We start from the raw sequence: 27,110 nt of genomic DNA, 5'->3' as shown, positions 1-27,110 counted from the left end.
CTCTAGTGACTTGGGAGACCGACAGATGAATATTTTTAACCTAGCACATGTATATCTCATATAAAATCAATGCTAAAAAAGAAGAAGGTGAGAATGGATGGTGAGTAATCCCTAGCACTGTCTGCCACTTGGTGAAGGGAATGAAATATGGTAGAGGGACCAGAAGAGTTAGGACGGGAATAGGAAAAGGTGGAGAGGAAGTGTTATGAAAGGCTTAAAAAAGAGATGGGTTAAAAGCGTGAAGTATCAGCTGATAAGGCCATTATTCTTAGGTGGAAGTAAAGATGGGAGATGTGTGACTGATCAAAAGACATATTAAACACAATAATTTGTGTTTTATTTATTCATTCAATAATTTCTCCTTTGAGAATGTGTATGTAGTATTTTTAAGAAATAGTATAGAGATATAATAGTTCTTGGCATACTGACTTGAATCATGAATGACCTTGAACACTTTGGAATAGAATTTCTAAATTTTTTGAACATGAAATTTTCCTCACTAGAACAGTTCATATTTTCATGTGTGGTGTGGGCTTTATCAATAATATAACGTGATTTTGTTTCTATGTTTTGACTTATCATAGTTTCTACTGCCTGAGTCCAACTAAACTTCAGCAAAAACATTCAAGCCAAGTGCCATGAACCAGTAAATACAACACTCTAACACAGTTAATGAAAATTAGAATTACATAAACGAGGTTTCTGCTAGACATTTAGAAATCATGATTCCTCAGGCATTGAATATAGAGTATCTCTGTCAGCCTTTTACTGTAAGACAAAATGTTGTTTACAAATAACATGTACCCTTTATCTTACATTCTCTTACATTCCCATGTCTTCCATTTAGTCTACTGAAACAAGTCAAACACGAAATTCAGATAACTCCAAAAGAGAAGGCTAAGAGTTTCTGATAATACTTTTAGTAATGGAATACTTTGAAGATGAAGATATTTGGATAGATAAATGGTTCTTAGAAAAGCCTTTTGGAGCTTGGTATGAACATGGCTCATCATTTGGCTAATGGGTTCTCATGCTCTAAAGTCTGATTGCCACCATTTTTTGGGGGCCACATTTGACTGAATGATTTACCTTATCTTTCCATTTGTCCTCTGTCGCTGAAGAGATACTTAATTATAGCTTTAATCTGACTCCATTTCCCTCACAGTTTTATGTGACTCCTTTGATCTGATCAGCATGCATTATCCTGTTAGTGATTAAATTTGGCAATTTATAGTGCAGTTAATTAAAATGAGTAAAAATTATCACAGCACATATCAAGCAATTTTGTGAACCACTTACTTAAAAAGTTTAGTTAAATGTTCCTTTTAAATATTGGTCCAGTATTGACATTTGAGAATTCACCAAATCCTCTAAAAGCTCATGAATGAGTATCTTATTTGAAGTCAAAACAGAGAAGCATATTTCAAAGATGCTTTTATAATGTTGTTTGTAAATGTGAACTCTAAGACGAGAAGCCCTTGTTCCTGGAAATACTTACACTGCTGTAATAAGAAATGGACTCCAAGCTATCTGAAATAACACCTCTTGTGTTAACATTCTGGAAGTGAATTTTTTAAAAGTAGCTTTTGTCCGCCGGGCGCGGTGGCTCATGCCTGTAATCGCAGCACTTTGGGAGGCCGAGGCGAGCAGATCACGAGGTCAGGAGATCGAGACCATCCTGGCTAACACGGAGAAACCCCGTCTCCACTGAAAATACAAAAAATTAGCAGGGCGTGGTGGCAGGCGCCTGTAGTCTCAGCTACTCAGGAGGCTGAGGCGGGAGAATGGCGTGAACCCGGGAGGCGGAGCTTGCAGTGAGCTGAGATAGCGATCGCGCCACTGCACTCCAGCCTGGCGACAGAGCGAGACTCTGTCTCAAACAAACAAACAAACAAAGAAAAAACTAGCTTTTGTCGCTCTGAACGTTCATGTATTCCAATAGCAATATCCCCATCTAACAATGGTACCTACCTGTTTTTCTTCCTTAAAAAGAATTTGACTTAGCTAAGTTAAAAAAAAAAAAAAAAAAAAAAAAAACTGTAATTTTGAGCATGATACAGTGTTATTATATAAAAAATTCAGTAAACACATTTACAAATTATCTAAAATGAATTAGGGAAATCATTAAAATAGCAAATAGAAAAGATTTACAGTAATGTATAAATGAAGGACTTAAAATCCAATTGCAGTACACAAGGGAGGGAATTATGTGCATAATCATTATTTAAGAAAATATTTATTTTTAAATCCTATATAATTACACATTTTCCATGGAACAGAATACCTAGCAGGTATCTTTAGATCACTAATTCTAATCTACACTTTATCTTAGCCAGAAGGCCAATAAGTGTTAGTTCACTAATTCTAAAAACTCACTGGTTTTAAAGTACCTGAAACAAGTTTGTTTAAATTAACATTGTGTTCTCTATTATGCGTTATTTCTTGCATATAGTAGGCATTCAAAACATATTGTGACCGTGGCTCATGGCTGTAATCCCAGCACTTTGGGAGGCTGAGGCAGGCAGATCACCTGAGGTGAAGGGTTGAAGACCAGCCTGGCCAACATGGCAAAACCCTGTCTCTACTAAAAATACAAAAATTAGCTGGGCATGGTGGTGCACACCTATAATCCGCTACTTGGGAGGCTGAGGCAGGAGAAGCACTTGAACTTGGCCGGCAGAGGTTGCAGTGAGCCAGGATAATGCCAGTGCACTCCAGTCTGGGCAACAGAACAAGACTCTGTCTAAAAAAAAAAAAAAAAAAAAAAAAAAAAAAAAAAAAAAAAAAAAAAAAATTGTGGATGGAGGAAAAAAATAAAATTATTATTGATTTTAAAAATATAAACAGGAACATATTGTATTGATATTTAAGAAGAATTCATTAAGATAATAGCTTCTAGTGCTCACATTTAAGCTAATTATTCCAAAATGAAGCTCCAGAGTCATCACTGATTAGAGAATAGGTTTTAGCCAGAGATGTAAAGAGCTAAAACGTATTGTCTTATTTTATATGAGAAATGACTTGACTCTTTGCTATAGGTCTCACATTAATACCTGATAAAAATGCTGTAAGTTTTTAGGCTATTTTTCTTAAAGTGTTGTCTTGACTGTCTGCATCAGCATTATCTGAGTGCTTACTAAAATGAGAGACATAAATCAGTCTCTCTGGACTGGAGGCCTGGGATCTCTCTGTCTTTTTAGCATGCACTCGGGAGATCCTTAAGCATCCTGAATCATGAGAACCACTGCCTTATGACCTCCAGTAGAATGAGGCCCCAGTGTTGACTGCACTGGAAGCATCCAGGAGCTTGTTGAAAGTGCAGATAGACTAATTCCACTCCAGAATGGACACCGAGAAATCTTGGATCCCAAGAGTTTGGTTGGCTTTATCGTTCCCCTTAGTCATTTCTAAGTATGAGTGGTTCCTCATACTCTGCATCCATGTGCTGAGAGGCAAATTTCCTCATGATCTGCTTTGCTTCCTCATCAAGCTACTATGCCTCATCATTGCTGGCTCTGCTTATGGTTGCTGCAATGTAGGCAGGGGCTGTTTCTCATTCTTACCACTTTGACAATCTTAAAATAGAGCCTGACTCTAATTCTCCATTAAGAAATGGAAACTGGCTGGGTGTGGTGGCTCATGCCTGTAATCCCAGCACTTTGGTCTCCTATCTGAGGCTAAAGCAGGGGGATCACTAGAGGCCAGGTGTTTGAGACCAACCTGGGCAACATAGTGAGACCCTGTCTCTACCAAACATTTAAAAAGTTAGCTGGGCGTGGTGGTGCACACCTGTTGTCTGAAATCTCAGCTACTTGGGAGGCTGGGGCAGGAGGACCACTTGAGCTATGATCATGCCACTGCACTCCACATGCCATTGCACTCCAGCCTGAGTGACAGAAGAAGACCCTTTAAAAAAAAAAAAAAAAAAAAAAGAAGAAGAAGTAGAAACCATCAGCTAACTTTTGAAACTTTTCCTATAGGGTTGGATTTCCTTAAAGGTAAGGCACTTTCTAAACAAATTCTCAGTCCTCCATTAGCAATACAGAAATCCCCACCAACCCCACCCTCACCCCCTTCCCCTGCCTCTAGGAATACTCAACAATTCCAAGATCCAGAAAGAAAGGAATTTATTCCTGTCACCTAAATCCCTGCAGAAACATTCTCACTCTTCTCATAAAAGCAATAAAATCTGCAGGCTTAAGGCTTAGAACTTTGATCCAATAAAAGTGATATTACTATACCAAACAAACATTTAGCTTCCTTCTCTAAAATATCTGCTTTCAGATTATGGGTAGTTTTATTATTTCTTTTTTCACAGAAAAAATGGGCAGATACTTTGGTTTATCTTTGTGTAACTTAGGACCCTATTACGTGGTTTCCTTAGGATGAAAACAGTTTCTCAAAGCAAAAAAAAGGATTCTACTTTCTGAGATAGAAACTGCATGTGACTTTTAAATGTTAGTCTTTTTTTTTAAGTTTCTACCCTTCATGACCTCGAAATCGTTGTGCCAAATGTCAGACATGACACTGATATACAGCATAAATACTTAAGAGATTTGTCTATTGCTTTGCTTCCTAAGAATTCTTAAGGTGGAATAAATTACAGGCTTCACATTTTTTTCAACTATTCATTTCTATAAAATGATAGGATAATTAAAGAATGACAGATTGCTGATAGTAAATTAAAAACCACATTTGGCTTATTTGTTATTCTAGTCTTATTATATTATTCTAATACAGTTTAATTAACCTGACTACCTATCTATATTTCATTGATAATAAATAAATGAAAATAGATTTTTGTGTTAAGGACCCCTTACCTGAAGTGTACCCATGTGTCTGTCCTATTTTAGCCCCTTTGGGTTGCTGTAATAAAACATAAACTAGATGGCTTATATACAACAGAAATTTATTTCTCACAATATTGGAGGCTGGGAAGTCCAAGATCAAGGAGCTGGCAAAAGTGACTTCTGGTGAAAGCCCTCTTGGTTCATAAACAGCTGCCTTCTCACTGCATCCTCACAAGGCAGAAGGAGCTAATGAGCTCCCTAGGGCCTCTTTTACAAGGGCACTAATCTCACTCATGAAAGCTCTACTCTCGTGACCAAGTCACCTCCCAAAAGCTCCACCTCCATTAACACCATCACCTAGGGGGTTTGGATTTCAATGTATAAATTTTGGGGGACACAAGTATTCAGATTATATATAGCATGGCTTATTAGTAAGTGTCATATATAATAGAAGCAAACCAACCTTGATGCTTTTGTTCATGTTGGATCTGTGAGAAACTAATTATATCAGCTTTGTTGTTTGCAGCCAGCCTCTACTTCCCACTTTTCAAACTGCCAGAAGACTTATAATAAAATTAGCCGTAAAAGAACATTGGTAAACTTCAGTTTTCTACATACCATTATAAAATTGTAGGATTAAGTTAAAAAGGCATATGGCAGATTTTTTTTGGCATTGAAACCATCACAAAATATTTGCTTCATTAGTTTCAATGACAGTGGAACTAAAAGAATAGAGCCTGATCTGGAAGCACCTGTTTGTAGTTCTTAATACTTAAAGAACACATTAAGTAGAAATATGAGTAAATAGAATGGAATCTCTTTCTCTTTTAAATTTTCTAAGTTTTACCATTGAAGCAAAAATTATAACACTATCTGAAATGATTCTAAACACAGATAGAGGAAGTTATTAAGGCAATTATATTTTAAATGGGTTAGGGCAAAGGGAGACATACTCAAACTAAGAAAATGGGGACACGAGAAGACTGATGTTAAGTTACATCTATGTAATATAACAAAGCAATCAGTCAAACAGCTATACAAAGATGTGCACTTAGAAACACTGTAGATAAATCAAAAATGAATTTAATGTTCCAAAATATAAAAAATCAACAATGTATCATAAAAGATGGCAGAAAAAAGAAAACAGAAAAATTTAAAACAGAGAGAACTAACAGAAAATAAAATGTCAGACTTAAGTCTTAACAAATCAATAATTACCTTAAATTTAAATGGTCTTCATGCACAATTAAAAAAGAAAACCTGGTAGGGTAGATTAAAAAATCATCCACCTGTATGCTATCTACAAGAAACTCACTTCATTGTACAATATAGACAGATTGAAAATAAAAGAATGGAAAAATATATATTATAAAACATTCCTTAAGAGAAAGCAGAAGCTACTGTATTATATGAAATAAGTTTTAGAGCAAAGAAAATGACTAGAAACAGAGAGGGATATTATATAATGATAAAAGGTTCTATCCACCAAGAAGGTATAGTAATCCTAAATATTAGGTTTACTAACACTTAGTAAACCTTTATTTACTAATACAGGTTTATATTTGAACCAACCTGTGTATTCACTGATCAACAGAATTGCAAAATATGTAAAGCAAAAACTGATAAAACTGAAAGGAGAAATAGACAAGTCAACAATTTTAGTTGGAGTCTTCAGTACCCCTCTCTCAACAATTTATAGGGCAACTAGACTAAATACCATCAAGGATGTAAAGGAACTGAAAATCACATCCACCAACAGCATGTAATTGATATTTATACAATGGTCCACCCCAATATAGCAGGATACAAATTCTTTTTACATGCCCACAGAACGTACACCTAGATACGCCATAAAACAAACATCAGCAAATTTAGAATTGGTATCATATAGAGTGTGTTCTCCATCCATAAAATAATTAATCCAGAAAGGATAACAGGAAGATAATAGGAAAATCTCCAAACACTTGGAAACTCACTTCTAAATAATCCATGGATCAAAAAGGAAGTTTCAAGATAAAAATAAAAATACACTTAAATTTTCTAAGTTTTACCATTGAAGCAGAAATTATAACACTATCTGAAATGATTCTAAACACAGATAGAGGAATGAAAATAAAAATACAACATAAAACATTTCATAAGACATGGTTAAAGCAATGAAGAGAGGGAAATTTATACTTTACACATTACTTTTTACTTTATCTGTTTACTTAACTTTTTGTCTATTCGAAAAGAGTAAAAGTTTCAATATAATAATCTAATCTCCTACCAGAAACTCAGAGCAAGCAGAAACAAGAAAATAAGAACAGAAATTAGAAAATAATTAAATTTAAAACAGAAAAACAGTAGAAGAAAATCAATAAATCAAATTCTTGTTTCTTTGAAAAGAACAATAAAATTGACAAACAAGATGGACAAGGGAAAAAAAGAGAGAAGACACAAATTACCAATATCAGAAATGAAACAGAACGTATCACAGCCTACCTTGCAGACACCAAAAGAATAAGGGAATGCTGCGAACAGTTTTACACACATAAAATTGACAGCTTAGACAAAATGAACCACTTCCTTGAAAAACACAAACAGCTGTAACTCACCCAATATGAACTAGGTAATTTGAGTAGCCCTCTAACTATAAAGAAAATTAAATTTGTAACTTAGAAACACCCAAAAAAGAAATGTCCTAGACAAGATGGTTACACTGGAGAATTCCACCATTGTATAAAGAAGAGTTAACATCAATTTTATATAGTGTCTTTCAGAAAATAGAGGAGAACACTTAATAAATTCAATTTATGAATGTAGAATTATCTGGTTACTAAAACTAGATGAATGCAGTACAAAAATTTAACTACAAATCAGTATCTCTTATGAACATAGGCACACATTTCTTCATCAAAATATTTGCAAATAAAATGCAGCAATATATCAGAAGAATTGTATATCATGAACAGGTGACGTTTATTTTAAACATGTAACACTGCTTCAGTATTCAAAGACCAATCAACTGTATTAACAGGCTAAAAAAAAAAAAATTACCATATCAATTGATACAGAAAGAGTATTTGACAAAATTTAACACTTGTTCATGTTAAAAAGTCTCAGAAAAATAGCAACAGAGTTCCCTCCACTTCATAAACTGCATATATGAAACACCTGTAGCTAACATTATTTTTAATGGTGAAAAATTGAATGCTTTACCCCTAAGACTGGGACAAGACAAGGCTACTGGCTTTCACTGCTCTTTGTAGCATATTACTGGAAAGTCTAGCAGCCAGTGTAATAAAGCAAGAAAAAGAAATAAAAGGAAATACAATAAAGGCAATAAAAGAATGAAATAAAATTGTCTATATTTTTATATGATTATGTGGAAAATCTCAAGGGATCTACAAAAAATTTGGAACTAATACATGAGTTCAGAAAGGCCATGGGATACAAAATCAACAATCAAAAATTAATTATATTTTTGTGTAATTACAATGGACACCTGAACAAAAAAATTAAAAATATAATATTATTTGCCATTGTTAAAAATAAAAGATTTTAGTTAAAAATATACCATAATATGTACAGGACTTGTATGATAAACATTACAAGTGTGATGATGAAAAAAATCATATGAGATCTACTTAAATTGAGAGACATACCATGCTCATGGTTTAGAAAACAATTCTTTCCAAATTGATATAGAGGTTTAATATAATTTTTATCAAAATTTTAACAAGACCTTTTTGTAGATATAGACCCAATTATTCTAAAATTTATACAGAAAGGCCAAAGAATAAAATAGTATTAAAAAAAAAAAGAGTCACATGGGAGAAATCCATCTATCCAATTTGAAGTTCTGAAATAGGATAACCACAGTAGTCAAGTATGGGTCATAGTGGCAGAGGATAGACACTCAGATTAATGGAATAGAACAGAGACCCCAGGAATAGACCCATACAAGTATGCTCACTGAATTTTGACAAAGGCACAATAGCAGTTCAATGGAAAGAAGATAGCCTTTTAACAAATGTTGCTAGGGCAATCGAACATTCATGGACATAAACATGTACCTTAACACATCTCATCCATTATACAAAGAAATGTCAAAATATATAATGGGCTTAAATTAAAAAATGTAAAACACTGTAAGACTTTTAGAAAAAAGGACAGGAGAAAATTTGGGGGATCTAGAAGTAGACAAAAGTTTCTGAGACTTGACACAAAAAGCATTGTTCATAAATAAAAAAATGAATAAATTGTACCTCATCAAAGTTAAAAACCTTTTCTCTGTGAAAATTTCTATTAAGAGGATAAAATGAAAAACTACATAGTGCAAGAAACTATGTGTAAGGCACATAATGTAATAAGGAACTCTCAAGATTCAATAGTAAAAATAAATACATAAAATAAATGTGTGTGTATATGGTTGGTGCAAAAGTAGTTGCAATTTCTGCCATTACTTTTAATTGCAAAAACCACAATTACTTTTGTACCAACCCAATATATACATACATACACAAACCCACAACGAAATGATTTTGTTAAAAATGATCAAAAGGCACAAAGACAAATTCTACTGAAGAGGATATACAGATGGCAAATAAACTCATGGAAAAATGTTCAACATTATTAGCCATTAGGGAAATGCAAATGTAAACCACAGTGACATCATTATATGCCTAACCAAGGGGCTATAATAAAAAATATTGACAAAACCAGTTGCTCAAGAGGATGTGGAGAAACTGGATCACTTATGCATTGCTGGTGAAACTGTAAAGAGATACAGCCCTTGTGGAAAATAACATGGCAGTTTTCTAAAAATCTAAACATGCAGCAACCATATGACCCAGCAATTACACTCCTGAGCATTTATCCAAGAGAAATGAAAACTTAATTTTACATTAAAACATGTACATAAATGTTTATAATAGCTTTATTCATAATACTCAAAATATAAAAACAACCCAGATTTTGTTTTGTTTTGTTTTGTTTTTGTTTTTTGAGATGGAGTCTCACTCCGTCGCCCAGGCTGGAGTGCAGTGGCACGATCTCTGCTCACTGCAAGCTCTGCCTCCCGGGTTCACACCATTCTCCTGCCTCAGACTCCCTAGTAGCTGGGACTACAGGCACCCACCATCACGCCCGGCTAATTTTTTGTGTTTTTAGTAGATACGGGGTTTCACCGTGTCAGCCAGGATGGTCTCAATTTCCTGACCTTGGCCTCCCAAATTGCTGGGATTACAGGTGTGAGCCACCACGCCCGGCCAGATTTCTTTAATGGATGAATAGCTAAACTATGATATATCTGTATCATGGAATACTGTACTCAGTAACAAAAATGAACAAATTATTGGTCCACACAATAACTCAAAAAAATCACTTCAGAATTATGCTGACTGGATAAAACCAAACTCCAAACAGTGACATACTGTATTATTCTTTTTGTATAACACTTTGAAATTAAAAAAAATAGGAATTGCAAAAGATTAGTTGTTGCCAGAGATTAGGGAAGTAATGAGGGTAAAAGAGAAACAGATGTGACTATAAAAGGCAATGTAATGGGAAACTTGTGTTTTTTTAAGTAAGGAAAATGCTCTCTATATTGACTATCATTGCCAATATCCTGGTTGTGATATTGTGCTACAGTTTTGCCAGATATTATCATTGGGGGAAACTGGGCAAAATATACGTAGAATCTTATCTCTTACAACTGCATATAAATCTTCTATTATCTCAAACTAAAAAAAATTCATTTAAAAATAAAAACTACTGGAGGTCCATTCTAGACTAATCAGATCAAAATCTCAGAAGGTGGAGCCTGGTCATATCAAGGACCTTAACTTCATCCTAGAGAAGTTTATATTCTCAATGAGAAATCCACTAACCTGGCCTTAGTTACATAATTCTGATGTGCCCTCCCTCTTCCAAGGTGCCTGAGTTCATTTTTTACTGCTAACAAAATACCACAGACTATGTAATTTATAAAGAACATTTTATTTCACTCACAGTTATAGAAGCTGGGATGTCTACGAGCCAAGTGCTGGCATCTTGTGAACCATGTTATCCCATGGCAGAAGGGAAACTAGTGCCTGAAACAGAAAGCAAATGGGGACTAAACTTATCCTTTAATCAGGAGCCCACTCCTGCAATAATGGCATTAATCCATTCATGAGTGCAGCGCCCTCATGACCTCATCATCTCTTAAAGGCCCCACCTCTCAATTCTGTTACATTGGCAATCAAATTTCAATGTGAGTTTTGGAGGGAACATTGAAACAATGTCAGAGGGCTACTTCATTGACAACCAGTCATAGAATCTTATGCCTTTAGCAGTATGTACCCCATCTTCCTTTGGCCCCCTGTTTTGGGTCCAGCCTTCGTAGATTTTGCACAGTTGCCTCACTGAACCTCAATTCCTGTTTAGGGCTGAGGTGTTTCCTTGACAATATGCCTATAGCCTTGCTTGGTCTCTGTCACATCTCTTTCAGGGGTTTTAGATCTTTATCTCTTTCCTGTTCCATCCAGACAGATTTTTCTGGGTTCTTCTGTAAGTATAGTTGGCCTTCTAGATTTCTCTTCTAACAGGTTTGTCTTTCATGTGGGTTTGCTCTGTTGAGTCTCAGCTCTGTCTCTCTCTCTTTTTTTTTTTTTTTCTTTTCTCACTTGCCTGTGTTGCTAATGTCCCAGCATTGGCAGCAGGACCCTGACCATATAGCTAATTCCTGATCACCCTAAAATCACCTGAAACATTCAGGTCTCCCATTGTTATTCTCTAGCTTACCTTTTTGTTTGTTTGCTTCTAGCATTTATTATGGCTTGTGATTATTTTGTCTTTCTACTTTTCTTTTTTTCTGCCAATCTAAACTATAAGTTTCCTGAGAGTGGACACTACACCTTGCCCACTGTTGTATTTACTGTCTCTACCATGGTATCTGATATGAAGTTAGTAGCCACTCAATAAATAATACGTAAATAAAATTATTGGAATAAGTTATAAAAGATCAGTTGCAAATAACATTTTCGTAATTCTGAGCATCTTCCAATATCTAGAATCCAGATAACTAGATTATGAAGCAATGTGATGTACTGAGAATAAGACATTTTGGACACAGACATAACTGCTTCTTTCAGTTATTGGCTGTGGACCTTGGCAAGTTAACTACACTTTCTGAACCTCTATTTCCATTTTCATAAAGTTGGAATGATTATTCCTATCACTAAGTTTTCTTGTGAGGATTGAATGAAATAACATAACACACAGGTACAGAGGCTATCATAGAGTTTAATCTAGGGAGTTAGGATCCCTTCATAAACCCCTCAGCTTAATGTATTTTTGGACAGAGCTATTTTATTTTTAGAGTTAGGCAAGTGGAAGAAAAAATAAGTTCAGATCAGGGAAACTATTTTTAAAAGACATTCAGCATTTGTCTTGGAGTATAAATTTGATTCAGTCTTTGGCTCTGTCTTTGTCTTCATCTACAATTATTTTTCAACAAGAACTGATGTATGTAATCATCTTCTTTAGGCATTATAATGGCCTTAATTATCCATAATGCTATGAAAATTAATCTATTGAGGTGTGGAGGTTACTTATTGAGGTAAGTTTACCAGTACCTTTAAGAAAGATTTTAAAGAGCATAAGAGTTAAAAGTGGAGCAGTTTAATCAAGAACGTTTATATTCAACCATGTTTGACTATTTCTTGCTTTTGAAAGTGGACCTTGTGGGGAGCATACATCCCTTGGCATTACATTTAGATAATGCTTAATTTGTTTGTTTGTTGTTTTGTTTTGTTTTGTTTTGTTTTTTGCTATAACATGATTTCTGAGTAAACATAAATTTGGAGCCTATCTCAAATTCTTTAAAAATTTACCTTCTGCTACCACATGTGGGACCTTGCTAGAATGTTATTTGCTGTAGAATACAAGATATGTTTCCATATCAAGATGTTCTATCTTGAGTACTCTCCAGGAGGACTGAGTTACTAAATACTCTTAAGGACCTTTTGATGAGATTTTCTTAAGATATGGTGGTCTCATATTATAAATAATTGAGTGTGGTGTTAAGATGTTGTTCCAAAATATATGGTTTTACCTTAAGAACTTAGACATTAAAAATGAGGAAAATTATCTTGCTTAGACATTGAATTCACACAAAATAGTGCATACTGATGAGTGATAAGACCTTTATTGAAATTTGAACTGAGGTGCACTGTTTGGAAAACCATTTCTTTTGAGTTCGCGTTTATTTAGTAATCACTATTTGAAAACATATTGCAAATAATGATTACCTATGGTCAAAATCTTTAACTATATTGCACAATGTTGTTTGAGGAACCTACCCAGGGATTTCTTCCTTCTTGTGTCTTTACTAATACAGTTGTTGAGAAAAGAAGCTTTCTGTTTTAAAATACTCAATCTATTTTAAGTCAACTTATGGAAATTCATGGGAAAAATAGGTTTTAAAAAATCTAATTTCATTGCTTTCAGTTTTTCAGGGGGCCTGAACATCAGCTTTAAAATGACTGACCTCTATGATTATTAATTCAAACAGGACAGTTTCACACATAGGAAAGAAAAGCATTAGGAGTGGCTTCAGAGCCTTTTTGTTTTTCTTTTAGATTTACTTCATTTGGCTGCTTTCCTCTGACGTACAGTGACTGTTGTTTGTTTTAATGTCTTGGTGCATAAATGGAAAAATTTTCAATGGAAATGAATTTTGAAGAATGAAGAATGCAATAGAATATTAGGTTCACCAATCTATATGAAATGAACTATTATGGCATTTATCTTTGTGGCTAAGCCATTTGTGAGTTATCTTTCTCATTTGTAAAGATATACTGTAACTCAATAATCCATCATGAATTCGTTAAAAATGTACCCTCTGCAGAAACACATTGCCCATACTTCACTGATATGAGACAATTTAAAAATGAATTATTTTATATGCTTATTAGAAAGGTGGTGATAGTCTACAAACAGCACTGTTAGAGAAGGTCAAATTGTGATTAATGTTGCACCCAAAATATGACTCAGCCAGTCAGAGTGATTTAATTTAGGAAATTCTTTCTCTCCTTTCTAAGAGGATCATATTCATTACTATGTAATCACCAAGGTAATAGGTTGGGATGAAAATAACCCCTGCCAGCAGGTATCCTGAAAAAAAAATACATCAATTATCTGGTATACACAGGAATATGTCATATTTTAGTGTCACATCACAGAAAGCTTCCTCTAATTGCTGACATTTTTCTAAAAACCACTCAGACATCACCAATGCCTCATTTCACATCACACATGTAATTACAGAATGATTTGTTTTTGAAGATTTTACCTAGTGATAAACCAAGATGATCTATACTCTTTGAGTCAAAAACAAGTGCTAAGGAATGAATTCTAAGATTTATTTAACAACCTAGAACCACGGAGTATTGATAGTCTACAGCTTTCTTGAGCAAAAACACTAACTCCAGATTTTTAAGAAAAGGACATTACCTTGGAGAATTCCAATGAATTTGCACAATGGGAGAAAAGTGTAGTGCCACGCTGTGATTTAATTGGGCTGTTAATGCTGTCATCTTAAACTGGTTATCCCAGAATCATATTAGATCCAGAACAATAGATTTCAGGCATTGAAATATTTGCTGGAATTTCTGATAAAGCTTGCATGCCTATAAGAACATCAGTACTTATAATCAAGACATGATTATTTCAAAATGGTTTCTGTACTGAGGCTTCTATTAATATTATTGTCATTTCTTTTCTTTCTTTTTTTTTTTTTTTGAGACGGAGTCTCGCTCTGTCGCCCAGGCTGGAGTACAGTGGCCGGATCTCAGCTCACTGCAAGCTCCGCCTCCCGGGTTTACGCCATTCTCCTGCCTCAGCCTCCTCAGTAGCTGGGACCACAGGCACCCGCCACCTCGCCCGGCTAGTTTTTTGTATTTTTTAGTAGAGACGGGGTTTCCTCGTATTAGCCAGGATGGTCTCGATCTCCTGACCTCGTGATCCGCCCATCTCGGCCTCCCAAAGTGCTGGGATTACAGGCTTGACTACCGCGCCCGGCCTATTGTCATTTCTAATTTCAGGTCAGGCAACAATTGTTTTTGCTGTAGGGTGCTTCAATAAAACTTCCTCTTATATTAGAGTGCCTCAAAATAGGAGTCGGGAAGTAAGCAATACCAATTTATTCTATGTGTATTCTGCTTGAAACTTTAGCAAATTCTATAATTTCTCAAAAGATTGAAAATATGGGATTTCAAGCTCTTTTGGTACTCTCAAAGGAGGTAAAGAAGTCATGCTTCTTGCAGCCAAAAGTTTATCTGGATTGCTCTGTAGAGAGCATGCAGTATTGCTGGCAAATCAGAGACAAAAAATGCTCAGAATTAAGTTCTCACATTTCCATCTTGATTGTGATGTGACTGACAGAATCTTTGGATTCTAGATAAACATACACCACATTGAGGTACATTGGAGTGTGCTGCTCTAATCCATTTCCTGAATAACTAGTAAGATTTTCAGCTTTGATTAGTACCCAGAATAAAATAGAGTTCTGCAACCAGTTCAGGCAATACAATGGTATACCACTTAGCCTTATGACCCAACAGATCTACTGGTACTTGAAATAATGGTAGGTAGAAATGCAGATTGGGACAGCTGGGAAACTTGGGAGAAAACTCAGAGTTTTGAAGCAACTGGAACTGTTTAATCATGAACTGAGAATGACCTAATCTATCAAGCTATAAGTTCAGCCCTAAACAGTTGCATTGTGTCCTCCATGATGCTGAGCTTTGGCAGATCCCAAGATACAAGCTAAGCTGCTTGAGCAGGTGGCTCAAACCCATGTGACATCTCCTTTTGTAGCATTGCTGCTTTTTCTTCAATCCTATGATATCATGGGGAGCAAATAATGTACCAAAAGTGATACATTATTCTATCCTGACTCAGAGATAGCCCTGAAGGATAGTGGGTTAAGAAACATCCTCCTAGAAGGTAGAAGTGCAAGCATAAATATGGATTTTCACTTTGCCTAGAAGAAGAGATATTTTGAGATTGTATCTGTCTATATTATGTCATTGGTAGATAGTAGCTGAAATTTTGGTCAAGTGATCAGGGACTTGGAAGGAATAAAACTGAAAGATTGTTGATTAGAAGATCTCAAGAAGAGGTATGTGAAGATGAACCACTCAGAATAGCCACACAATGGATTATTTTTGTATCTCATGATCATAGGGATCTACTGCATAAAAGTCTGTTAGTAATCATAATCATATAGACTAGAAGATCCAGTTTATAGGCATAAGTTAGCTTCTCTTTCCAGTCACCCCAGTGCTTACTCAATAATTGTGTGTTAAAACTGACCATTATGTCAGGGATGTAAGCTATGCAAAGACGGAATGTGTAGAATTTCCCTTATCAAGCCTGATCTTGCTGCCACCACTGATGACTAATCAGCTTATTAACAGCAAAGAACAATACTGGGCTTCCAATATGACACTGTTCCCCAGTGGCATCTGCTAGTCACCTAGTCTTTCCTGAAATAGACATATATTTTGGATACAGATTTGTCTTTCTTGTGCCCATTGCTTTCATCATCACCATCATCTAATGTTTTATTCACCACCTTGCTTTTGCACACAAGATTTCCTCTGACTAAAGAACAGCAAAAGAAATGATGTGTAAGCTTATACACATGGAATTCACTTGTGTTTTCATATGCTCAATTCCCAGAAGCAACTGGCCTGATAGAATGATGAAATTACCTACTGATGACTGGGATGATGAAATGATCTATTGAAGACTCAATTACAATGTTGTATAGGTCATAGCACCTTATGGAACCAGGTTCTGGAACCAAAGAATAGAAATAGAAGTGGCTCCTCTAATCCTTAGTGATCACTTGTAAAATTTTGCTTTCTATCCTGAGCTCTGCTAGTTTGTGATCTTAATTACTAAGGGAAAAATGTTTCTACCAGAGAACTCAATAGCAACTCCATCAAACAGGAGGTTGAGACTATCACTTGGCCACTTTGGGCTTCTTATGCCATTGAATCAAGAAACAAATAAAGGGGTTAATAAAGTTGTTAATGTGACTGATCATGTCTATCAAGGGGAATGAGGGTGCTGCTTCTTAATGGAGACAGAGAGGAGTATGTTGAGAATCCAAAAGTTTTATTGCGTTGTCTTTTAATAGTTCCACATTTTGTGATAAAAGTTAATGGGAGACTAGCTACAGCAAGACCAGACATCGCTTCAGGAATAAATGTCTCTTCAGAAATAAAAGTTTAGGTCACTAGGTACAAAGTCTCGAATGTCAAGAGTTGTGGAGAAGCTGAGACTTTATTGCAAGCTAACAAGTTAACCTGTCACAGTTTAATGAATGTTGCCTAGTGGCATGAGATTCTTGGGATAGGCAAACAAAAGAGACTTTACTTTTTACCAATGGTAACAGGCAGAGTGTCAGCATCTGTGCTGGTTCTCAAGTACCAATTCCCACACGGTGGTAGAAAATGTGTACACACAATGAGTTGCATTACAGGAGAAGGACCCTGAGCGTAGGAAACCTCAGTCCTTTATAAAGGGCTGTAAGCCTGCTTGGCCATGTGCCAGTGAGAGATACTTGTCTTTATTATCCTGGACAATAAGTAAATCTACCTTTGCTCTGCAGGGATATCCTATCTCTGTCTTCAAAGGTGTTTCGCTATGCAACTATCCTTTAAAACAATCCCAGAACAACTACTTTCAGTGTCTGTGCTCAAAAGATGTATAGCAAAGTGAGAGATCCATGAACTGTCTTTCAACAATGACAAATTTCAGTACTGGTTAAGGGAAAAGGCAAAATGGAATGTAGGAGAAGCAAATTTAACAATTCTGACTTTGGGAACAGTTTCAGAATCAAGGGCAACTATGTATGTTTTTTAAATCCTCACTTTGTTTTATATACAAAACACACTTCTATATATATATATATACATATATATATATATATCCACACACACACACTTCTATATATTAAGTGTTTTTCTTTCTCCCCCTTTCTCTACTGTTTTATATGATATGCATTGGTTGGAATTAACATTATCATTTATTGTTTACATGATAAATTATCTATCAAAGAGGGGTCGTGCTGGAGCTACAAAATAAATGAATATTACTCAGATGTTGATACAGTAATTTATGGGAACTTTTGTCTTTCTTTTTCAGGAGAGAAGTTGCATGTGTCTTTGTTAGTATGAAATATAGTTTTATTATGTTACTTGGAAGCTCATTTTTGGTATTATTATTGTTTGGAAGGTTAATGATGGACCAAGGATTGTGAATGGACACATTTCTACTCCAAGGAGTAGAAATTACCAGATATTGTTAGAGTTCCATCCCTGACATTTTAAACTTTCTCTATACTACAGCAGCACTGAGCCTGGAAACTGTTTTTTCCCTTGCCAGCAGAGTGCCAGCTAGATTCTGTCAATGGAAGTCTCAAGGACAAAGCTTAGAAGGCAGTGGAAGAGCTGCTTTAGAAGAACTGCTTCTGTTCTTGCTTGCAGCCATGGGCGCTTCCTGAGAATCTCTCACTTTGGCATTGCAGGCAGTTGAGACCATTGGTGGAAGCTTTTCCCTGCGTTTGACCTCTGTTCTTTTGAATTTCCCCAAAGAGTTCTTCCTGACATTTGCTCCTCCTACTTCCTGATGGTTCTGTAATAATTTTTTTTTTTTTTTGTATGTGTGTGTGTGTTAAACCTCTTCCTATACAAAATAGCTGGAGTGGCTTTAAATAATTAATTTATTTTAATAATAATTATTTTTTTAGAGATGGGTCTCGCTATGTTGCCCAGGCTGGACTTGAACTGGATTTGAGTAAGCCTCCTACCTTGGCTTCCCAAGGAGCTGGATTACAGGTGCATGCCACTGTGCCTGGCTTGGAGTGGCTTTTATTTTCCTGGCTATACTCTGACTTATAGAGAGAATGATTCTCTAGAAAATAGACACTGACTTTCTTTGAAGAGCAGTGCTAGAAGGATTAAAATGAATAATCAATCTGTGCAATATTCTTACAGGTAAACAAATGCTTAAAAATTTCTTTTTCTTGTACCTATGAGACATATACATGGAAGACATATAATTTTAAGTGATATCTAGTATTCATTTTAGAATTAACCTCAAATCTGCTTTTAGGTGATTGTTTACTTTTCACAACCTGTGCGTCAGTTTCTTGGTAGTATGGTTATGAAGAGTAAGTGTAAATAATTCATATAAAGTACTAGGTGCATAGTTAAGTACTCAATAAATACTAGATAGGATAGTTTAGAACAATTATCATGTAAGGTGTAGTGTGTTATATCCTGAAAGATGTTGTAGAGAAAAATATTGATCTTACATTTCATCTCTCATTTTTCCCCATTCAGCCCTCAGAATTTGAGTGAACATTGGGGCAGGGGAAGCAGTCCTTCATCTCTTGTAGCAAATCAATTGAACTTTCTTGAGGGCTCGTTATGGTCAAGGTACTTATTCAACAAAGTGGTGTCAGGGCCTGTATGTATCTTGTCTCAGTCTGTGTCCCAGCATCTAACAAGCAGCCTGATACATAGCCAATTGTCAGCAAAAAATTTGATAAGTGAATGGAAAAAGGTATTGCACTGAATACTGTATTGGGAAGGAACCATGTAGTTCAGTGCGCACAAACAGGAGTAAAATATAGTCCTTATCTACAAAGAGTTTATAATCTCGTAAGGGTGACAACTGCAGTCACAGTTTACCATCACTCAGGCAGACTATACACAGAGGAGGATGGCTTATTTTATTTGGGGGTGATCAGGGAAGATTTCAACAAAAACTTAATAAGTGAGCTGTGAAAGGTGAGTTGAATGTGTCAGGCTGAGAATAGCAAATGGAGAAAAATATTGAGAGGATCAAAAGTTTGAAACATGAGGGCTTGTTGGGGTTTAGGGGTACAATAAATGACTCCCCCATCCCCTCTCCTGAATTTCAGAGTCAGTTGAGAAGTAGAGCAGGGATCCCTCAGACACCAACGTGTTCAGCTTTATTACAGATAAGGCTGAATTGATTTCCTGGTATTGACCTTACTTCCCCACCTCCAAACTATAGGTCTTCCCCTCGTAGGTTCAGAACATGTTAAGGTAAGCTCACGACAGGGATAAACAGGGTGAGGAAGAAAAGAAAAGAAAGAAAAGAAAAAAAGTCCACGTACGCTCCCTTTCTTTTCTCACACTCATTAGTCACTGAGAAAAGTAAGCTAGGGAGCCAGAGAAAAAGAGGCTTAGAAGTCCTCCTTCCAGATTTTTCCCTCCTGGAGGTGAAAATTCTATACTCTATTATGGATACATGAAAGTTGAGGGTTAAGCATTTCCCAAGCATAGTCATATAGCATAGATTTACATAACTTAATTTTAAATACGTTTGTGGCTTTGATTCACTGAAATGCGAAGAACAGTGGTATGACCTTGGTAAACAGGATGTGATTGTTAAGCCTTTGCATCAGTCTTCAAATTTGAACTTCTGGAAAATGGAAATGGGAGTATTAGTTCATTGAGCAACTCACTTCCTTTAATTTAATTTTTTTTCCTTGAGGTCTGTCAAAGGTATGTCTCAGGTGTCCTCACAAGCTTCTCTATGGAGGATGTTCCTATTATCTTGCAAGGCAATTGAAACCTCCCAGCTACCCTTTAAGAGAAAACTCAATCAACAATTCCAACTTGGTTGTATTCAAGACCTCAGTAATTTTTGACATAGAAGCAGGTGCATGTTTGTGATGGGGATGAAGGATCTGGAATGAAGGGAAGAGGCGACAGAATTCAACCTCTGTCACATTCAGTTCTGTTCCACTAGTTTGTGGAGTTTTTGCCTACAGGTTAATGCCAAGGCCCCCCAGTAACAATATTTTTGGTCCTAAAATGCTGCATTTTCACTGCCTTTCAGGGTTTTTAGAACTGGTTTCTTTCCTTTCCATATTCTTCCTTCCTGCCTCTATCTTTAGTGGTTTTGTGACCTTGGGGAAATTACTTTACATGTCTGAACTCCATATTCCTCAACTCCAAAGTGGGTACTTATTTTTTTAAAAAATTATTGTTGTTGAGAACTTTACAGGTACTTACAGGATTTACTCTTTTGCTGGAAATACACGTGTTTAAATATTTAATTATAATAAAGTGTGATGAAAACTTTGCAGTCACAGTTAACCATAATTTAAGGCAGACTATACGCAGAGGAGGGTGATTCATTGTTGGGAATGATCAGGGAAGATTTCAACAGAAATGAAATAAAAGTGGGCTGTGAAAGGTGAGCTGGATGTGTCAGGCAGAGAATCTAGAGCTTCACAATGCATGGGCCTTAGACAAGCATTATCAGAGTCAGAGTCACCTGTGAGCTTTTTAAAGCACACATTTACTAACTCCATCAGATGGATTCAATCAGAGTCCGGAAATGGAGCGCAGGGAACACGCCTACCAAAGCCTCCAGGTGATTAAAGTTGAGAAACAATGCATTAGGGGGCCCTAATCTAGGCCAATGAGTCAGAGGCCACTGAAGGAGGTGGTATTTAATCTGAGGAATGAGTGATAAATTGGGGTAATGGGTAGAGGCTGGGAGATTCTCACGCAAAGGAAACAGCTAATGTGGTGGCCTAGAGAAGAGCTTGGCATATTCAGGTACTAACGTTTTCTCTATTAGCAGAATTAAAATGTGTTTTCTGGGGACTAGATGTGAAGCCCATCTGTAAGAGAGTCAGTCTTGGACTCTAACAGGAATGCCTCAAGGGCTAGAGGGATGGCTGTGCTGGGGTGAAGAGAAAAGTGGGTTTGGGAGTGAAGAATGAGCAGCATCACAGAGTTTCAGTCCCAGGCCCGGGACAGATCACCCATGAAAGTGCTCCATGTGAGAAAGCCAGGGACTCTTCACTCATCTGATAAATATTTATGGAGCACTTACATTATGTTAGATGTGCTAGGTGCTGGGAATAGAACAGTGAAAAAAATGGGGAGAACAACAATGAAAATATACATGATGTTGAATGGCGACAAGTGCCCTCAAGAAAACTAAAGCAGGATAAGGGAATAGAGGGTAATGGGTGCTGTTACATATGAACGTTGTCACAGAAGGCTTCAGTCTGTAAGGAGAAACTCAAATGAAGATCTGAAGAAACTGAGGGGCTGTTTTGTAGGTATCATTTCCTTCCAATTTGGTCTCAAGGTCTCATTTGAGAGTGGCTATAAGTTCTAGCCCTGAACAGAAAAGAAGTTAGATTTGGGGCAGGGCGCGGTGGCTCAAGCCTGTAATCCCAGCACTTTGGGAGGCCGAGACGGGCGGATCACGAGGTCAGGAGATCGAGACCATCCTGGCTAACACGGTGAAACCCCGTCTCTACTAAAAATACTAAAACTAGCCGGGCGAGGTGGCGGGCGCCTGTAGTCCCAGCTACTCGGGAGGCTGAGGCAGGAGAATGGCGTAAACCCGGGAGGCGGAGCTTGCAGTGAGCTGAGATCTGGCCACTGCACTCCAGTCCGGGCGACAGAGCCAGACTCCGCCTCAAAAAAAAAAAAAAAAAAAAAAAAAAAAAAAGAAGTTAGATTTGGGTGTATCAGTCAGGTGAAACACAGAGGAAGCAGCACAACAAAACCTATGAAATGGCAGAAGCATTTTGATCATTTGCAGCCCCCAAAGAGAAGAAGGCAGTAGGCTTCACAGGGCCAAGGGAAAGTGAGGGAGTGAGGAAGTTGTCCATACAAGCCCGCTCAACCAGTGAGTTGGGAGCAAGAGAGGACCTGTGGGACCAAAGTCTTTACTGGGGTCCAGGGTGTTACCCAAGCACGCTTCCTGCAGGGAGCTTCTGTTTGGTGGGTTTAAAGGCGACAGGCATGAATTCCAAGGGGTCAGGCAGTGACTTAGAGGTGGTTATTGCAGCACTTCTATACAGTGCCTATAGAGTGTGGGGAACAAGAGTGGCGAGTCAAGTAGGAGTATCTAGCTGACCTATAGGGAGGTTGGAGAGTTGGTCACCAAAAGGCAGTGGTAAAAGGTGATATCTGGACTGTCCACATAGAGGAACTGGGAGGGGGTGTGTAACTGGAAACTGTGTCAAGAACAAATGAGTCCTGCTTCTGGTATGAGAAAGTGAAACACTCAAAATGCATATCGAAGCAACATAAAATTTGTAAACCAAGAATAAAATTCTAGTCCCTACCCAACTGAATGGACCCCTATTCTAAGTCAAGGGCATTTCAAAGTTAACCTGAAAAACTAGTTCAGGCCATGATGGGAAGAAGGTATTGGACATGCCTCATTATACCCTGCTCCCTTTAGTATTTAGGCACAACTCACCAGCATTAACATTAAAACAGATTATTTTTAGCAATAAGATACAAACACAATGGATTACAGACCCTTGAAGAAGTCAAAGAAAGTATTTTACCTCAAAATATATTTCTTTGACATATTTTGAAGTGTCTTGGCAAAACTGTCTATTATGGGGAAAATGTACATTCTGTAGAGCATCCCTTTCCCAGTCTTTTCCCTGATCCAGGAGACAATTAACTGAGAAACTGACACCTTTGTAAGTCTGATAAGAAACATTTAAGGCCTGTTCTCTCTGAAGCCTGCCACCTGGAGGCTTCATCTACGTAAGAAGCTTGTTCTCCACAACGCTTTCCTCTAACCTAGACACTACCTTCTATTGATTCCGGGTCTTTAAATAATAACTTATCTCTTTAAACCAATTGCCAGTCAGAAAATCTTTGAATCCACTTATGACCTGGCAAGTCTCTTCCCCAACCCATTTAGAGTTGTTCCACCTTTCTGGACCAAACTGATGTATGCCTTACGTGTAGTAATTGATGCCTATGTCTCCCTAAAATGTATAAAACCAAGCTGCAGCCTGACCATCTTGGGCACATGTTCTTAGAACCTCTTGAGACTCTGCCTCAGGTCATGATGACTCATACTTGGCTCAGAATAAATCTCTCCAAATATTTTATAGAGTTTGACTCTTTTTGTTGACAAATTATAGGAATTCACTATAGTGCGAGCCATATGAACAACCTTACAAGTAGAAAACACAAGTTCAAAGGCTGCCAGGTAGGAGTGTGTTTGTCTAGAATGGAGTGAGGGAGGGCAGAGAGTGACAGAAAATGGAGCCACTAAGATCACAGGGGACCTTGTGTAGCAATGGCCAGGACTTTGGCTTTCATTTCAGAAGAGATTGAAAGTCACTGGAGGGCTTTGAGTAGAGTAGTGACGTGATCTTGGTTTGAGTTTAAAAACGCAGGGGAATTTTAGACCCTTCGAGGAAAGATCAGATGCTGGGAGGCTGGTAAGCAGACCAGTGCAAGTGAAGAGATGATCATGGTTTGGACAGGGGTAGTAGTGGTGATGGTGATGAGAAGTGGTCAGATTCTGGATATACTGTCTGTCCTTATTAGCAGATTGTGTATTTGCAAACCAGCCTCCTTGCTAAAGTTTGTTTGCAACCCCAAAATCAATACACAAGTTCTCTTACAGTCACTCGCAGACCAGCATATGCACAAAGTAGTGAAAAATCTGCCTGCTGTGCATGTTCCCTGATGAGTTCTAGTAAGATGACGCTCTGCCTTCTCATTTCAGGTCCCATATTGTAAGCAAGTTTCCTTTTCATGGAATATTTAGTGCCATTTTTTTTTTTTCATTTTCGTGCCTTGTGTTGGTGATAATTGCTGTTTAAAATGGTCCCAAATGTAGTCCTGAAGTATTATATAGTGTTCCTAAGAACAAGAAGGCTGTGATGTGCCTTACCGAGAAAATACTAAGGCCAGATCAGCCTTGTTCAGACGTGAGGTATAGTGCTGCTGGCCATGAGTTCTTTGCTAACGAATCTATAAAATAGATCACTGTGTCTTTAAACAGAAACACACATAAAACAAGGTATGTATGGATCAGTTGATGAAAATTTTGTGAGCAAATGCATGTCAGAACATAACCCTGTATTTCCCCTGGGGGCAATGATTCTGTATTAGCTAATTCAGTATTTACAGTGACTTTATAGAACATAAGTACTGTTAATAATGAGAATCACTTATATTTTAAAGACAGTGACAGGATATGTTAATGGTTTGAAAATGGGTTATGAGAGAAAGAGGGCTTTAAGGTATTTGGTCCAAACAACAGAATGGAGTTGCCATTTGTTTATGTGGGAGGAGCATTTTTAGCAGGTGAGAGGAAATCATGTTTGATCTAAGCCACACTAAGTCAGAAATGTCTTTAGACATCCAAGTAGAGGTCGTGAGTAATCAGCAAGACATATGGGTCGCCACAAGAGGGTACTGATCCCACATTTCAACTCTATCAGCTACTTCAACTGTGTGCTCTTTCTTTACTAATCCTCTGGGTTCTCACCAGGAGGAATCAACTATAACAGCCAGTGAGTGGATAGAAAAGGAAGTGGGGTGGGGAAGAGAAAAGAAACCAACCATATCCCTCTTTACCCTGGCAGGCCAGAGCTGAGGAGTTTGGAGTTTTGGTCATTACACTGGATTTGACTGTTTAAGATTATAAGCGACTTTTGATTACTCATGACTGATAGAAAAGCTATGGGATCTGCTTCAGTTTTCATCACAAGTTTGGGGAAGAATGGGCCCAAAATGTTAGTTTAACTGGAAAAGATAATGCATCCTAGTAAGTACAGCTATGTCTATAACTTTAATTATCTTTCATATGCTGTAGGCTTTCAGATTTACATCTCCAAACAAGACCTTTCTTACCCTCTCTAGACACATATATCTATCTGCCTACTTAATATTTCTATTTGGGTGTCTCAGAGGTTACTCAAATTCAACATGTGTGGTATTGTACTCAGTGTCCTGGCCACACCCACCTTCCCTTTCCCTCTCAAAAAAAAAAAAAAAAAAAAAAAAAGCTGGTCTCTTTTCACTTTCCTATTTTGGTGAAAGGCACCATCATCCATCCACCTGGATATGTCAGACCTTTGGACATTATCCTTAATATCTCCTCACTCTAATTGATATTACCTCCTCATTCTCGATAATCAATTCATCATTACACCCTGGGATTTCAACTTCCAGATATCTTTTGAATCTGTATACTTCTTTCAACTCTGCTGCCATCGCTTTCTGGGCAGCGTTATAGAACATGCGATATGAGCTAGACTGCCTGGCTTGGATTTCTTTCCCATTGCTTGTTATCTTTGTGACCTTGTCAAGTCACTCAGCAGCTCCAAAGTTCATTTTCCACATTGTAAAGATATTTACAATCTCTAATACATAGGATTATTGTAAGTATTTCATGGGATATAGTATATCTGGTGCATGAATTCTAAATGAGCTACTGTTAAGATACCCTTATTTCTTGCCTGGACTATCACAATATTTTTCTGACTGGTCTCTGGGTATCCATTCTGTCCAATTCCACTGTAGCCCTATCCTGCAGTCCTAACCTTATGAGGGTTATCTCTGCAAAGTTCAAATATAATTGTATCTTTCTTAAAAACTTTCAAGCATCAAGGGAAATACCTAATGTAGATGACGGGTTGATGGATGCAGGAAACCACCATGGCATGTGTAACATGTAACAAACCTGCATGTTCTGCACATGTACCCCAGAACTTAAAGTATAATAGTATTTAAAAAATTCCCTTAAAAAAAAAAAAAAAAAAAAAAACTTTCAATGACTTCAACTCCTCTGAGGAAAAAGACCTAATCTTTAATATGACCTACAAGGCCCTGTCTCAGCTGGTGGTTGCCTCTTTCTGCACTCCTGCCATGTTCACTTCTGCATTTTCAGGTGGTCTGTGCAACCCTGTCCTTACCACTTCCCTGCTTCTCTGATGTGATAGTCTCCCTGCATAGACTGTTTTCTCTGTCTGGAATGTTTGTCCACTGTGCCTAATTAATTCTTTTTATCTTTTATATCTCAGCTTGAACATCACTTTCTTGGGTAAGCCTTCTCTTACTCCTTTAGTGAGGTGAAATCCTTTGATATACTCTCTTAATAAAAAATGGCTTCTTTTTTTCACAGCATCTGTATGTGTTTGTATTCATTTATTCTTTGTTTATATTCATGTCTTATTTCTGGTAGGCTGAATGGGAACAAAGACTTTTGTCTGGATTGAAGCTTTTTTATTTGTTATTTTTGTTCTTAGCGAATATAATAGTAAGCTTGGTATGTAGTAAACAAAAAACTTTGTTGGATGAATATACACGTAGAGCACTTATGCTCCACAAATATTAGCCATTATTGCTACTGATGCTTATTGAGAAGTGATACAGGGTAACAAGTGGCCCTCACTCACTCACCAGGAGGCAGACTGGAGACCTGAAGTAGAAACCCAAGCAAAGAAGT

The 27,110-nt window shown here is 37.0% G+C and overlaps 1 protein-coding gene across 1 annotated transcript in view; it reads left to right on the top strand.

The window, feature by feature from the left end:
* Window positions 1-925: 925 nt before the first annotated feature.
* The window catches only part of LOC115899603 (beta-defensin 108B), a 53,725-nt gene continuing 27,540 nt past the window's right edge, over window positions 926-27,110 (top strand). The window contains exon 1 of the mRNA XM_030937496.1: window positions 926-993. Coding sequence (XP_030793356.1) covers window positions 926-993 — 68 coding nt within the window. The remainder of the gene's footprint in view (window positions 994-27,110) is intronic.

Source organism: Rhinopithecus roxellana, chromosome 9 (genome assembly GCF_007565055.1).
Source record: "Rhinopithecus roxellana isolate Shanxi Qingling chromosome 9, ASM756505v1, whole genome shotgun sequence".
Lineage (NCBI taxonomy): Eukaryota > Metazoa > Chordata > Mammalia > Primates > Cercopithecidae > Rhinopithecus > Rhinopithecus roxellana.
This window is presented reverse-complemented; position numbering and strand designations above follow the sequence as displayed.